General features: G+C 40.0%; 1 protein-coding gene across 2 annotated transcripts in view; it reads left to right on the plus strand.

Moving 5' to 3' along the window:
* Positions 1–15,444, plus strand: part of cdkn3 (cyclin dependent kinase inhibitor 3) — a 32,207-nt gene that overhangs the window by 11,559 nt on the left and 5,204 nt on the right. For both annotated transcript variants that reach the window (XM_073039866.1, XM_073039867.1), the window contains one exon: positions 14,959–15,003. In XM_073039866.1, the coding sequence (XP_072895967.1) occupies positions 14,959–15,003 (45 nt within the window). The remainder of the gene's footprint in view (positions 1–14,958; positions 15,004–15,444) is intronic.

Raw genomic sequence — 15,444 nt, forward strand, 5'->3', positions numbered from 1 at the left:
TTGTACACCAGTTTCTGTACCCTACCATTCTTTCTGTATCTTATTGGAATGTACCTATGCAGAACACCACACAAATATCCCCTGAACATTTGTCACACTTCTGCCATATATTTCCCTGAGAGCATCTGTTTCCAATTTATGCTTCAAGTTCCTGCCTGATAGCTTCATATTTCCCCTTACTCCAATTAAATGCTTTCCTAACTTGTCTGTTCCTATCCCTCTCCAATGCTATTGTAAAGGAGATAGAATTATGATCACTATCTCCAAAATGCTCTCCCACTGAGAGATCTGACACCTGACCAGGTTCATTTTCTAATACCAAATCAAGTACAGCCTCTCCTCTTGTAGGCTTATCTACATATTGTGTCAAGAAACCTTCCTGAACATACCTAACAAACTCCACCCCATCTAAACCCCTCGCTGTAGGGACATGCCGATGGATATTTGGGAAATGAAAATCTCCCACCATGACAACCCTGTTATTACACCTTTCCAGAATCTGTCTCCCTATCTGCTCCTGGATGTTCTTGTTACTATTGGGTGGTCTATAAAAAAACACTCAGTAGAGATATTGACCCCTTCCAGTTCCTAACTTCCACCCACAGAGACTCAGTAGACAATCCCTCCATGTCTTCCTCCTTTTCTGCAGCCGTGACTCTATCTCTGATCAGCAGTGCCATGCCCCCTCCTCTATTCCCTCCCTGTCCTTTCTGAAACATCTACAGCCTGGCACTCAAAGTAACCATTCCTGTCCCTGAGCCATCCAAGTCTCTGTAACGGCCACAACATCAAAGCTCCAAGTACTGATCCACGCTCGAAGCTCACCCACTTTGTTCATGATACTCCTTGCATTAAAATACACATCTCAAACCATCAGTCTGAGTGTATCCCTTTTCTATCACCTGCTTATCCTCCCTCTCACACTGTCTACAAGCTTTCTTGATTTGAGCCAACCGCCCCTTCCTCCATTTCTTCGGTTTGGTTCCCACCCCTCAGCATTTCTAGTTTAAACTCTCCCCAATAGCCGTGGCAAACCTCCCTGCCATGATATTGGTCCCCCTCGGATTCAAGTGCAACCTGTCCTTTCTGTACAGGTCGTCCTGCCCCAAAAGAGGACCCAATGATCCAGAAGTCTGAATCCCTGGCCCCTGCTCCAACCTCTCAGCCACACATTTATCCTCCACCTCACTCTATTCCTATACTCACTGTTGTGTGGCACAGGCAGTAATCCCGAGATTACTATCTTTTGAGGTCCTGCTTCTCAACTTCCTTCCTAACTCCCTGTAGTCAAGTTTCAGGACCTCCTCCTTTTTCCTGCCTATGTCATTGGTATCAATATGTACCACAACCTCTGGCTGTTCTCCCTCCCACTGCAGGATATCTTGGACGCAATCAGAAACATCCCAACCCTGGCACCTGGGAGGCAAACTACCATCCGAGTTTCTTTCCTGTGTCCACTCAGAATCGCCTGTCTGACTATAGAGTCCCCTATCACTACTGCCTTCCTCTTCCTTTCCCTACCCTACCCTTCTGAGCCACAGGGCCAGACTCTGTGCCAGAGGCACGGCCACTGTTGCTTCCCCCAGGTAGGTCTTGCCCACCCCCCCCCCCCACCCCCAGACAATACTCAAACAGGTGTACTTATTGTTAAGGGGTCAGCCACAAGGGTACTCTCTAGTATCTGACTGTGGTGAACTACATATACCTGTCTGGACACGCCCCCCCACTGACTGCTCCTGTGGCTCCTCCCACTGACCCCGGTATAAAGGCGATTGGAGACACAGCCCCGGCCTCAGTCTCCAGGATGTAGTGTGGTAGTCACTTGCTGCTTGTTCTTTCTTCCAGCCAATAAAAGCCTATATCTCGCCTCACGTCTCTGAGAGTTATTGATGGTGCATCACTCACTCACCCTTCCCCCTCTTGACTGTTACCCACTTATCTGTCTCCTGAGGCCCCATTGTGACTACTTGCCGATAGCTCCTCTCCATCACCTCCTCGCTTTCCCTGACCAGACGAAGGTCCCTAAGGAGCTGCAGCTCGATGCACCTGGCACCGATGTGGCCGTCTGGGAGGCTGGGAGAATCCTGGGCATCCCACATCTGACACCCAGTACAGAATACCAGCCTCACAGACATACTTCCTATTCCTATGCTTCACAAGTAACTTACCTCGCCTTGACGTTGTTATCGCCAGAGCCCTCCTGATCCACTGCTGCCCGCTCTATAAAGCTGACTTTTAATTCTTCCCGCCAGTCTAACTCACTGATGTCCACACTGCCTGTGCAGTCACGCTTCGATTAAACTGCTGAAGAAAAGAATGATCTCATAATAATACTGTAAGTTTGAAATGTCTGTGACAGTGTATGACAGAATGGCTACACTTACCCAGAATTATAAGTTAGAATCAGGTTTATTATCACTGTCTTGCATGATATTAAATTTGTTTTGTTTCAGCAGTACAGTAAAAAGTCATTAAATTATAAAATTAACGATAGTGCGAATAATAAGGTAGTGTTCATGGGTTTGCAGATCCATTAAATCTACTGGCGAAGGGGAAGAAGCTGGTTCTAAAATGTGTCTTTAGGTTCCTGTACCTCCCAAATGGTAGTAGCAGTCCTACATTGTGTGGGTTCGTAATGATGAGTGCCTCCTCTTGAAGGTGTCGTTGTTAGTGGGGAGGGTTATGATCGTTATGAAGCTGGCTGAGTCTACAATCCCTGCAGCCTCTCGTGATCCTGAACATTGAAGCTTCCATACTGGGCTGTGATGTAGCCAGTCAGAATCTCTATCATAGATCTATAGAAAATTTCAAGAGTGTTTGGAGGCATGCCAATCTACTGAAACTGCTAATGAAGTAGAGCCACTGGCATGCCTCCTTCATGATTGCATCAATGCATTGAGCCCAGGACAGATCCTTTGAGATGTTGACACCCAGGAATTTGAAGATGCCACTGCCTTTCCACTGCTGACCCCTCAATGAAGACTGGTGAGTGTTCTCTGAATTCCCCTTCCTGAAGCCCACAATCAGTTCCTCGGTCTTGCTGATGTTAAATGTGAGGTTGTTTTCGCAACACCACTCAGCCACCTGACCTATCCCTGACTTGTATGACTCATTACCATTGAGGTTTTACCAACAGAGGAGCCATATGCAAATTGTAAATTAAAAGAAGTTCATTTACTACCTGGTGATCCAAAGGACTCATTGTGTTTTGTCATGGGTAATTACAAGCAGCACTGGATACTTGGATGGTTTAAAGTACAGCACAGCAGTATACCATTCAATGCAGCACGTTCATGCCAACCAATCGGCCAGTCTCCACTAACTGATGGCTGTGCGTCTGTATTCACAGGAGTTTGGAAGAATGAGGAGTGATCTTATTGAATATTGAAAGGCCTAGATAGACTGCATGTAGAGGATATTTCCGATAGTGGGGGAGTCTAGAACCGGGGGCACAGCCTCAGAACACATGAATATCCTTTTAGGTCAGGGATTAGGGGGAATTTCTCTAGCCAGAGGATGATGAATCTGGAGTTCATTGCTACAGACAGATGTGGAGGCCAAGTCACTGGGGATATTTGAAGTGGAGGTTGATAGGTTCTTGATTAGTAAGGGCATCAAATATTAGAGGGAGAAGGTAGGAGGAAGTGTATAAGATGGAGAGGCATTGATCATGTGGACGGTCGGAGGCTTTTTCCCAGGGCTGAAATGGCTAGCATGAGAGGACACAGTTTGAAGGTGCTTGGAAGTAGGTACAGAGATGTCAGGGGTAAGTTTTTACGCAAAGAGTGGTGAGTGTGTGGAATGGGTTGTGGGCAACGGTGGTGGAGCCAGATATGATAGGGTCTTTTCAGAGTCTCCTAGATAGGTATATAGAAAAATAGAGGGCTATGGGTAATTTCTAAAGTAAGGCCATGTTCGGCACAGCATTGTGGGCCGAAGGGCCTGTATAGTGCTGTAGGTATTCTATGTTTCTAATGGTATTGAGAGGGATAATAACTCAGCCATGATTGATTGGTAGAGCAGTTTTTTTTGTTTGTTTGTTTCTTTCAGGGAGAGAAAGGACTTGACTAGTAGGTTATATTTAACAAGATTTAATTAGAAAATTCTAATTGGCTGCTTTTGGTGACAGTTTTGGGCGTTTGTGGCCCTGGGATTTCAGTGTATACTGGCTGGGTATTGGCAGTGAAAGAAAGGCTTTGTCTCCGCCCCCTCCCCCATCCCTGAGAATCATGGAGATGCACGAGACTGCAGATGCTGGAGCAATATACAGTATGCTGGAGGAACTCAGTAGCTCAGGCAGCTTCTGTCAGAGAAAAGAATTGTAAATATTTTGGGTCAAACCCTGCAACAGGAGTTCTTGCCTCCTGTAGATGCTGCTTGTCAGCTGGGTTCCTCCAGCAATGAAAGGCATCTTCACTTTAACCTACAGTACCACTCACAGCAGGAGGCTGCTCTCTTCTAGGTCTTTATGGACAAAAGCCAGCCGCTGTTGCAGCACCCATGCATCTTAATCCATCAATTCCAGGTCCAAAGAGTAGCATCAAGACTGGAAGTGAGATGGAGTGGGTAAAGAAAGGTGGAGGGGAGGGGGTGATCTGGATTCTTAATGTTGTTTTTAAATCTATAATCTAGGAGCAAATAGTGCTTAAATTTAACTAATATGTTGTAGGAGGATAATTGTCTTGGGAGGACAGGTTGAGCAAAGTAGGGCTCTTTTGACCAAAGAAGGACGGGTGGTGAATTAATAGCTGTTCAAGATGAGAGGCAGTGACATAAATTGAGGGGACATAAATTTAAGGTGATTGGAGAAAGGTGTAGTGGGATGTCAGGTTTTTTTTAACATAGTGGAAAATGCATGGAATGCACTGTCAGGGGTGAAGATACATTAGGGACATTTAACGGACTCTTGGGTAGGCACATAGATGAAAGAAAAGTGGAGAGCTATGTTAGAGTAGAAGGGTTGGATTGATCTTAGAGTAGGTTAAAAGAACACACAACATCGTGGGCCAAAGGCCACAATCAATGGCTCTTTGTGCAATTGGATCTTCTATTTCTTCACTTGCAGACCCCAGTTACAACATCTCCTCCACAATATCATCAGCACAGGTGCACCACAGAGCTGTGTGCTTAGCCCCTGCTCTACACACTTTTGACTGAGACTAAGCACCACTCCCATGATACATTTAAGTTTACTGATGACACCAAAGTAATTGGCTGAATCAGCATATAGGAGAGAGATTTGGCTGAATGGTGCCACAACAAACTCTCCCTCATTGCCAGCAAGACCAAGGAGTTGATAATTGACTTCAGGAGGAGGGAACCAGAGGTCCATGAGCCAGTCCTCATTGACTGACCAGAGCTGGAGAGGGTCAGCGATTTCAAATCTGTTATTATTTCAGAGGATCTGTCTAGGCCCAGCGTTCAAGTGCAATTATAAAGAAAGCACTGCAGTGCCTCTACTTCCTTAGAAGTTTGTGAAGATTTGGCATGACATCTAAAACTTGGACAAACTTCTGTAGATGTGTGGTGGAAAGTTTATTGACTGGCTGCATCACAGCCTAGTATGGAAACACTAATGACCTTGAATGGAAAATCCTATGCAAAGTAGTGGATATGCCCAGTGAATCACGGGTAAAGCCTGCTCTACCATTGAGCACGTCTACACGGAGCACTTGCATAGGAACGCAGCATCCATCATTAGGGACCCCCAACACCAAGATGATGCCCTCTTCTCACTGCTGCCATCAGGACTCACACCACCAGGTTCGGGAACAGCTATTACCCCTCAACCATCAGGCTCTTGAACCAGGGAATAACTTTACTCGTCTCTTCACTGAACTATTTCCACAACTTGTGGGCTCACTTTCTCTCTTTTAACCTTTTTATTAGTTTTAAAAATATTATGAACAAAATACAATTAAAATATTAATAATGGATTACAAACATATAAACTCCCATTACACGTGAAGGAATACATAAACAATGAATACAGTATAAGTAAGCTTTTCCAAAACATAAACCATATAGTATATATATGAACAAGGTAAGTCTAGATATTCCATAATATATAATATAAAAAAAAGAGAGAAAAAAAATCTATATATGAAAGTTAACTAATCTACTAATCTAATATCTAAGAAAAAAAAAACAAAAAAAGGAAGAAAAAACTAAAAAACTAAAGAAAAAAAAGGGCTGTTCATAGTATCTCACAAGCATACATAAACATCAATGTCGTCAACTCCGATCCTCTCAACATACATATGATTAAAGCTGAAAAAACCAATAAGCCTGGCACAGGGCCATTACATCATATGAAAATATTGAATAAATGGTCTCCATATCTTTTCAAATTTAATAGAAGTATCAAATACAGCACTTCTAATTTTTTCTAAATTTAGACATAACATAGTTTGAGAAAGCCAATGAAATACCGTGGGAGGATTAATTTCCTTCCAATTCAACAAAATAGATCTTCTAGCCATCAAAGTGAGAAAAGCAATCATTCGACAGGCGGAAGGAGATAAGTGAAGTGAGCCCATCATCGGTAAACCAAAAATTGCGGTAATAGGATGGGGTTGTAAATCAAATATCTTTCCAATATTTTTCCAAAATCGGACATGACCAAAACATATGAGTTAAAGACGCGATTTCTGATTGACATCTGTCACAAATAGGGTTTATATGAGAATAAAAATGAGCTAATTTATCCTTGGACATATGGGCCCTATGCACAACCTTAAATTGTATTAATGAATGTTTGGCACATATAGATGATGTATTAACTAATTGAAGAATTCTTTCCCAATTCTCAATAGGAATAATAAGATTAAGCTCTCTTTCCCAATCATTTTTGGTCTTATCAAAGGACACTGAACGTATCTTCATAATTATATTATAAAGTTTTGATATAAGCCCTTTTTGAAAAGGGTTTAATTCAAACAAACTCTCCAAAATATCTGAAGACACAAAATTTGGGAATGAAGGAAGTACCGTACTTAAAAAATGCCTAACCTGTAAGTATCTAAAAAAAATGAAATCTAGGCAAATTATATTTATTTGCTAATTGCTCAAAAGACATAAAACAGTTGTCCAAAAATAAGTCAGAAAATCTTAATAATCCCTTAGTTTTCCAAGCCAAAAAAGCTTGATCTATAATTGAGGGGTGGAAAAAACAATTAGATACAATAGGACTATTTAACACGAATTGAGTCAACCCGAAAAATTTCCGAAATTGAAACCATATACGTAAGGTATATTTAACTTTCGGGTTGTCAATTCGATTCGGCAATTTAGAAAGAGCAAAAGGGAGAGATGTCCCTAAAATAGAACCCAGAGCATAAGCAGATACCGATTTAGTTTCCAAACTCACCCAATGAGGGCCAAAAGGACCATCCCATTCTTTCAACCAACATATCAAATATCTAATATTAACTGCCCAATAGTAAAATCTGAAATTGGGTAATGCCAACCCACCATCCTTCCTTGTCTTCTGTAAGTATATTTTACCTAACCTGGGATTTTTATTCTGCCATATATATGAGGAAATTTTTGAATCAACATTAGTAAAAAAGGATTTCGGAATAAAAATTGGTACCGCTTGAAAAATATATAAAAATTTAGGTAAAATAACCATCTTAATAGCATTAATCCTACCTATCAGAGACAAAGATAATGGTGACCACTTAGTAAACAAGCCTTTAATCTGATCAATTAAGGGTAGAAAATTAAACCTAAATAATTCTTTATGGTTTTTTGTAATTTTAATCCCTAAGTAAGTAAAAGAGTCTTTAACTAATTTAAACGGTAAAATACCATAGTTTGGGACCTGTCTATTCAAAGGAAACAATTCACTCTTATTAAGATTTAACTTATACCCAGAAAACTCACTAAATTGAGCCAACAATGATAAGACTGCTGGAATAGATTTCTCAGGGTTAGAGATGAATAATAATAAATCATCTGCATATAAAGATACCTTATGACTATCTGTTCCACGATTAATACCCAAAATATCCTGTGATTCTCTGATGGCAATTGCCAAAGGTTCTAAAGCGATGTTAAATAGTAATGGACTAAGAGGACAACCTTGTCTAGTGCCCCGAAATAAACAAAAAAATTGAGATCTTTGATTATTAGTAAACACCGAGGCTACTGGAGTTTGATATATCAGTTTAATCCAAGAAATAAAGGTCGGACTGAAATTAAACTTCTCCAGCACATAAAATAAGTAAGGCCATTCAACTCTATCAAATGCTTTCTCCGCATCTAATGAAATAACACATTCTGAAGTATTGTGTGAAGGAGTATAAACAATATTCAATAATCTCCTAACATTGAAAAAAGAATAGCGATTTTTAATACAACCGGTTTGGTCTTCCGAAATAATTTGGGGTAGTACCTTCTCCAGCCTGGAAGCCAGTAACTTGGAAAAAATCTTAGAATCCACATTCAATAAAGATATTGGTCTATAAGATGCACAATCAGTAGGGTCTTTATCTTTCTTCAGTATTAAGGAAATGGAAGCTCTATAAAAAGATTGAGGCAAATTCCCCAATCTAATTGCTTCTTCAAAAACCTTGCATAGCCAAGGAGATAGAGTAGCAGAAAAACATTTAAAAAATTCTACTGTGTACCCATCTGGACCTGGTGCTTTCCCAGAATTCATTGAGGAAATGACCCCTTTAATTTCCGCATCCGTAAACGGAGTATCTATTACTGAAAGATCATCGGATGATAGTTTTGGAAAATTCAATTTCCCGAGAAAATCACACATGGTATTATGATCCTGAGGGAATTCAGATTGATACAGGGAGGTATAAAAGTCTTGAAAAGACTTACTTATCTCATCATGGTTAACTGTCAAATCCCCGTTCTGCTGACGAACCATAGTGATTTGACGTTTAACTGAAACATTCTTCAGCTGACTAGCTAACAATTTTCCCGATTTATCACTATGTATATAAAAATCTGATCTGGTTTTCATTAATTGATTTTCAATCGGAGATGTGAGTAATAAACTATGTTCCATTTGAAGTTCAACCCTTTGTTTGTAAAGCTCCTTGCTAGGAGTAGTCGAATATTTCTTGTCAATCTCTTTAATTTTATCAACCAATAAAAGAGTTTCCTTCTTAATGCGTTTTCTCAGACCAGCAGAATAAGAGATAATCTGTCCACGTATATACGCTTTAAAAGTGTCCCAAAGTATTCCGCAAGAGATATCCTCCGTGGAATTAGTTGAAAAGAAGAAATCGATCTGTTCCTTCATAAATTTAATAAAGTCCGGCTCTTGCAATAAGGTAGAGTCAAATCGCCATTGTCTAGCACTTAAAGCTGTATCCGTAAAATTAATAGAAAGTTTTAATGGAGCATGGTCGGAAATAGCTATAATATCATAATTACAACCAATTACCGATGGAATAAAACAAGAGTCAATAAAAAAATAATCAATTCTCGAATAGGAGTGATAAACATGTGAGAAAAAAGAAAACTCTTTGTCATTAGGATGCCGAAATCTCCAAATATCAAAAACTCCATTATCAGTCAAAAAGGAGTTAATACAAGTGGCCGACTTATTGGGTAGAGTCTGAATAGGTGTAGATTTGTCCATCAAAGGAATTAGACAACAATTAAAGTCACCACCCATTATTAACTTATATTCATTTAAATTAGGTAAAGAAGTAAATAAGGACTTAAAGAAATCAGGACAATCCACATTTGGGGCATAAACATTAACCATAGCAACCTTTTTATAACCGAGTAAACCCGTAATTAACAAAAATCTACCATTCGGATCCGAAAGGATATCATGTTGAACAAATGCAATAGAGGAGTCAATAAAAATTGAAACTCCCTTAACTTTGGCATTCGAATTCGAATGATACTGTTGACCCCGCCAAGACCTAAAAAAGCGATATTTGTCCTCCTTCCTCACATGAGTTTCTTGTACAAAAATGATATGAGCATTAAGTCTTTGGAATACTTTGAAAATCTTCTTTCGTTTAATTGGATGGTTTAATCCATTAGTATTCCAAGACACAAAGTTAATGGTTTGAGCCATGTTTCTAAAGTCATCCCTTTGGTATATAAAGGGTTAACCATGTTATAAACTCATGCACCTGGAAGAGGAACAAAAATAAAGAGCGGACCCGGAAGTGACGACATCGTAGACATATTTGTAGTTCAAGAACAGCCCAAGTAAAAAAACTAAAACAAATTGATAAGAGAAAAATTAAAAAGGAAAACAGACCAACCCCCACCCCCACATGAAAAAGAAAAAAAGCCAAAATATGGCTAGAAAAAAGAAAAAATGAGACTAACTCTACCCCCATATCAGCGGCAGACCACTCCGTGTTTAAAGGATATATAAAAAAAACCACCCGAACTTTAAGAATTATGATCGCAGTACTAAAAACTACGCTTCTTAATACGCTGAGTTGTAAAGAAAAAGGGAGTATAATCACTAAAAGTTTATAAATCGGGTTATAACCCAAACAAATCAAGAAGTATTTAAACTATGATAAGCGATGCATTATAGGAAGAAGACGAAAAAAAAGAAACAATAACGCCATCTTAAACAAAACCAATACTTTGCAAAAAACCATTATCTTGATATTAAACAAAAAATTCACTTCGAAATGTTAAAAATATACCTTCAAGGGAACAAAAATAATAGACAAAAATATAGTATAGTAGTTAAAGTGTATAAGACAAAGCGATTAATATAACGAAAACACACTTTAACTTAAATATGAAGTATAGGATAAACCTACACCAATAACCAGAGACTAACCCTGGTTTAAGGAATCGAAAACCATCTTTCACGATCAGAATCACTCATTTATTGGAGAGTAGTAACTGTATCAGTAGGGAAGTTCTCCTCCAAATACTTTTTCGCTTCGAAGGTAGACAGAAATACTTTACGCGGAGCATTCGGGGGGGAAATCCTGAGCTTCGCCGGGTATAAGAGCGCAGGTTTTAGATTTTTCTCATAACATTCAGACATCAGAGGTTTAAAAAGCAGCCTTTTCTTCATAACTTCTGGGCTAAAATCTTCCACCAAACGAAAGCAATAATCATGAAATTTAATCATCCCAGCCCTTCGAGCTTCACGAATGAGTTGTTCTTTGTCGTGTACGTAATGAAATCGGACGATTACCACCGGGGGCTTATCTGAAACCGTAGGTGAACGACTCCAAATTCTATGTGCTCGGTCAAGTACCGGGGGGTTTTCTGGAAAAACCGACGGAAACGCATCTTTTAGAAATTGAGCAAAGTATTTCGAAGGATCGCCTTTTTCTATGCCGTCTGGGAGACCAAGTATGCGTAGGTTCTGTCTTCTGGACCGATTCTCCAAATCGACACTCTTGGCTTTAAGTGTCTCCACCAGTTTAATGGTCGAAATTAAATCCTGTTGCAATTTTTCAATTGTCAAATCTCGTTTCCGCGCTTCATGTTGCAGAGACGCGATAAGCGCTTGCTGCTGGTTAATTACTGAATCCGTCTTAACCATATAATCTTGAAAAGCCTTTATATCTCGTTGAAAAGCCTGATGTTGTTCCTCAAATTTTCTATCCAAAACCTCCATAAGCAGTTCATAAGTTAACTCAGTGCGTTGCGGTTGAGCTAGCTTCTTTCCATTACCGTTCGGGTTTCGCCCCGGTTCTCGTCCTTTGGATCTAAGAGCCATTTCTGTTTGCATATCTTCCAAAATTCACAATAAAATCTTAACGATAAGCCCGAGAAAGTAGCAAAAATCTTTTGGTGTAGGTTACAATAAGTTGAATAAGGGTGATCAAAGGTTAGAAAAAGTAAAGGTTATGGAGCGGATCTGAAACAGTACTCACTCCATGAGCGTCTCCCGCTGATCTCGGTGGGCTCACTTTCAAGGACTATTCATCTCATTCTTGATATTTAATACCTACTTATTTTTTTCTCTTGTATTTGCAGTTTGTCTTTTGCATGTGTCAGTCCTATTGGGTGCAGTCTTTCATAAATTCTATTGTGTTTCTTGGCTTTACTGTGTATGCCTGCAAGAAAACTAATCTCACTGTTGCATATGCTGACATGTATGTACTTTGGTATTAAATTTACTGTTAACTTTGTACTGTGCTATATTGTTCTATGTTTTTAAATCTCTTTTAAAACTCCTTCACCTCACCTAAACATGCCCTCCTGTTTTTAATTCCCCTTTGTGGGGGAATTGGCTTTTGACTCTATAGTTTTATATACATCTATTGGTCATATGTTTCCTTTGCTCCAGGTGAAAACAAGCCCCACTGGTCCAGTCTATCCCTATAATTCAAGCTCTCCAATCCAGGCAATACCGTGGAGATTTTTCTCTGCACTCTGTCCTGCACAAGCACATCATTCCCATTGTGTTGAACAGAACTGCACACCATAATCCAAGTGCAGTCGAACCACTGTCTTCTAAAGTTACAACATAATGTCCCAGTTTTTATGTTCTGTGTCCCAACCAATAAAGGCAAACATCCCATATATGCCTTCACCATCCTACTGATCCACCCAGGTTCTCTCTCCTTGTCTGCTTTTTCCATCCCTTCATATGCCCCACCCCATGCTCAAAATAACATAAACATCACCTTTCCCCAACTCTTTCAGTCTTCCTATCATCCGTCCCCCATTCAGTTCTAACTATTATCTGGCAACATTTGTTTCCACCCTTCCCCCACCTGACTCCAATTGCCCACCATCACCCCCATTACACCCCCCCACTCCCTTCAATCTGGTCTCACCCCTCCCTCGCCTCTATACTGGCTATCTTCCCGCTATACTTGAGTAACATTAAGGTTTCACTGCTAATGTAATGGCCTCTATGTAATGTTCCACTGCTAAGATAATGGTTTCTCTGTAGCAGCAATGTTTGGGTTATGAGACAGTGGGGACTTTGGAATGTATATTAGCCAATGAGAGGAGTGTTGTACTTTCTTGTGGGTCTAGAAGAGGGATTTTCATGGTCTTTTGTTGGGGAGAGATGAAGAGAGAGGACGCGAATGGAAAGTTGGCTAGCGACTTAATCTGGGGGATGATAGCCCCCCCCAGCCCGGCCAAACTTAAGAAATCTCATTTGTGTGGATGCTGTGCGATGTGTCCCGTTACAAATCAGTACCACGAAATGACAAACATTATGCAATACGCTCCTCAATCCACTCCGTCTGGCAGTCTACCAACTCTCTCCACTCGCTTGATCTCCCAACAATTGTTTTTGTTTTATGAAACATTGGTTGGGCCAGAACTGGAATACTGTCTGCTGTCCTAGTCACCATGCTGTAGGAAGGACACGATTGCAAAGGAGATTCGCCAGAGTGTTAATGGCTGTTTTAGAGGTTAGTTCTGTTTTTCTTAGTGTGGAGGCTGAGAAGGAAACCTGATTGAAGTCTACAAAATTATCAGGACTAGACAGGGTAGATGGTCGGAAGCTAATCCCTATAAGAGCTATCAGAAGCTTGGGAGCATGATTTTGGAGGAGGAGGAAGAGTGTAGAGAATTTGAGGGGGGGGGGGAAATCATGTTAAGGCAGGCATTTATCAAATCTAGAATCACTACCCAAGTATTGCAATATTTAATAACTATCTTGGCAAGCACTCAACTTCCCAAGGCATTGGAGGCTACAGATGGTGCTGGTAAATAGGATGTGTGTGGTTGAGTGGAGCAATAGCATGGATGTGGAAGGCCTAAAGGCCTGGTGTTGTGCTTTGACTCTGAATCTGATTACACAAATGTCACCTTTCAATTGAGACATTCAAACTCTTTAAATAGGCATGAAAGATTTCCACACTCTTTCCCCCACACCAAAATCATAAAGAAAATTTGTATATGACTGCATTTCCATATTTAGTGTAAGAATACATCTTAAAATCCTCAAAGGGTATTCCTGGTCAGGCAGGGAAGAGATACATTTACACTTGTGGTCTGTTGATCTGAAATATTAACTGTTCCTCCCTCCACTGCTGTCTGACTCACTGAATATTTCCAACATTTTGTTTTTAAGATTTCCAGATCTTACAGCTGCTTTTGGCTTTTAATCCCTACCCTGAGGTATTTCCCAAAGGACACTTTTGTCTTCAAGGTACCTCAGACATGCTGCCATCTGCTTACCTATCCAACTATGTAAATGATTTACTGAAAGCTTGATGTTAATAAGTTTTAAAAACTTGCTATACTGCTAGACATGTAGCATTCAACAATCTTGGATTATGAATGCTCAGTTATAGGGTTCTACATTGTTGAAGTGGTGCCTCGATCCTGCACCATCTATACTGAAATTGTACCCATCTCATTATGCCTATCTATACTAATCCCACTTAACTGCATTAATTCCACATTTGTCTGTCCTGCTCATTCAAGTACCTGTATGGATGTTGCTTAAATGTTCTTTCTGTTCCTCCCTCCATAACCTCCTGTGCCACTTTCTGCAGCTTGCTATGATCTTGAGCAGCTGCCTGCTACTCCCCCTGACTCCTCCATACCAGCTGGTGATGTCATCCTTTCTATAGTGTGGTGACCAGAACTCCATGAAATACTCGAAGTATGGTCTCACCCATGACTAGTACAGTTGTAACTTAAAGTCCCAATTTTTATACTCAGTGTTTCAGCTGATGAAAGGAAGCATTCCATATGCTCTCCTCGTTACCCTGCGCATCTGTGTTCCCATTTTCAGGGAACTATATACTTGCACCCAAAGATTTCCCTATGGATACACTCCTCCCTAGGGCCCTTTTGCTCATTGTGTATGTTGTGCTGTGGTATAACCTCCCAAAAAGTATCACATCAGTTTCCCAAATTAAATTATTTCCTAGTTTATCTAGATCTTGTAGTTCTCTTATCCAACCTTCTTCACTGTCCACTATATCACCAGTTCTGGTGTCATCTGCAAACTTGCTAAGCATGCAACTTGCATTGTCAACCAAATTGTTAATAAATACTGTTTTATTTAAACAGGTTGTAAATTTAAAGATGTAAGGAGAAACCTTCAGAAAGATCTAGGTAATGGATATTTTGTTTAAACTCTCTAGACTTGAATTTCAATATAGACATTTCAGGATTGTACTGTACAATGTCAATTTTTCATAATTTTTTAAGAATACATGGGGTAGGGTGTAGCAATACTACAAAAGTGTCTCTAGGACCATTTTTGTAATCAGAAGCTGCATCTGCCCATGTGTCAAACAGAGCTGAAAAATATGGCTTTCTTATTTACTATTTTCACTATCTGTAATAGCCAATTATATTTTGTTTCTATTTTGAGTAGTGATTTGCCAGTGCTATAAGGGCAAATTGACTTTGCCATAATGGCAGTAATATGGGTTACTTGTATTGCTTTCCTTTCCCAACCAACAGTAAAAGGTAGAACAAGAAATCTAACTTGTAGAAACAATTACAAATGTGTGTATTAGCTTTTTTTAGACAAATTCTGCAAACCATACA

Source organism: Hemitrygon akajei, chromosome 3 (assembly GCF_048418815.1).
Source record: "Hemitrygon akajei chromosome 3, sHemAka1.3, whole genome shotgun sequence".
In the NCBI taxonomy this organism is placed as follows: Eukaryota; Metazoa; Chordata; class Chondrichthyes; order Myliobatiformes; family Dasyatidae; genus Hemitrygon; species Hemitrygon akajei.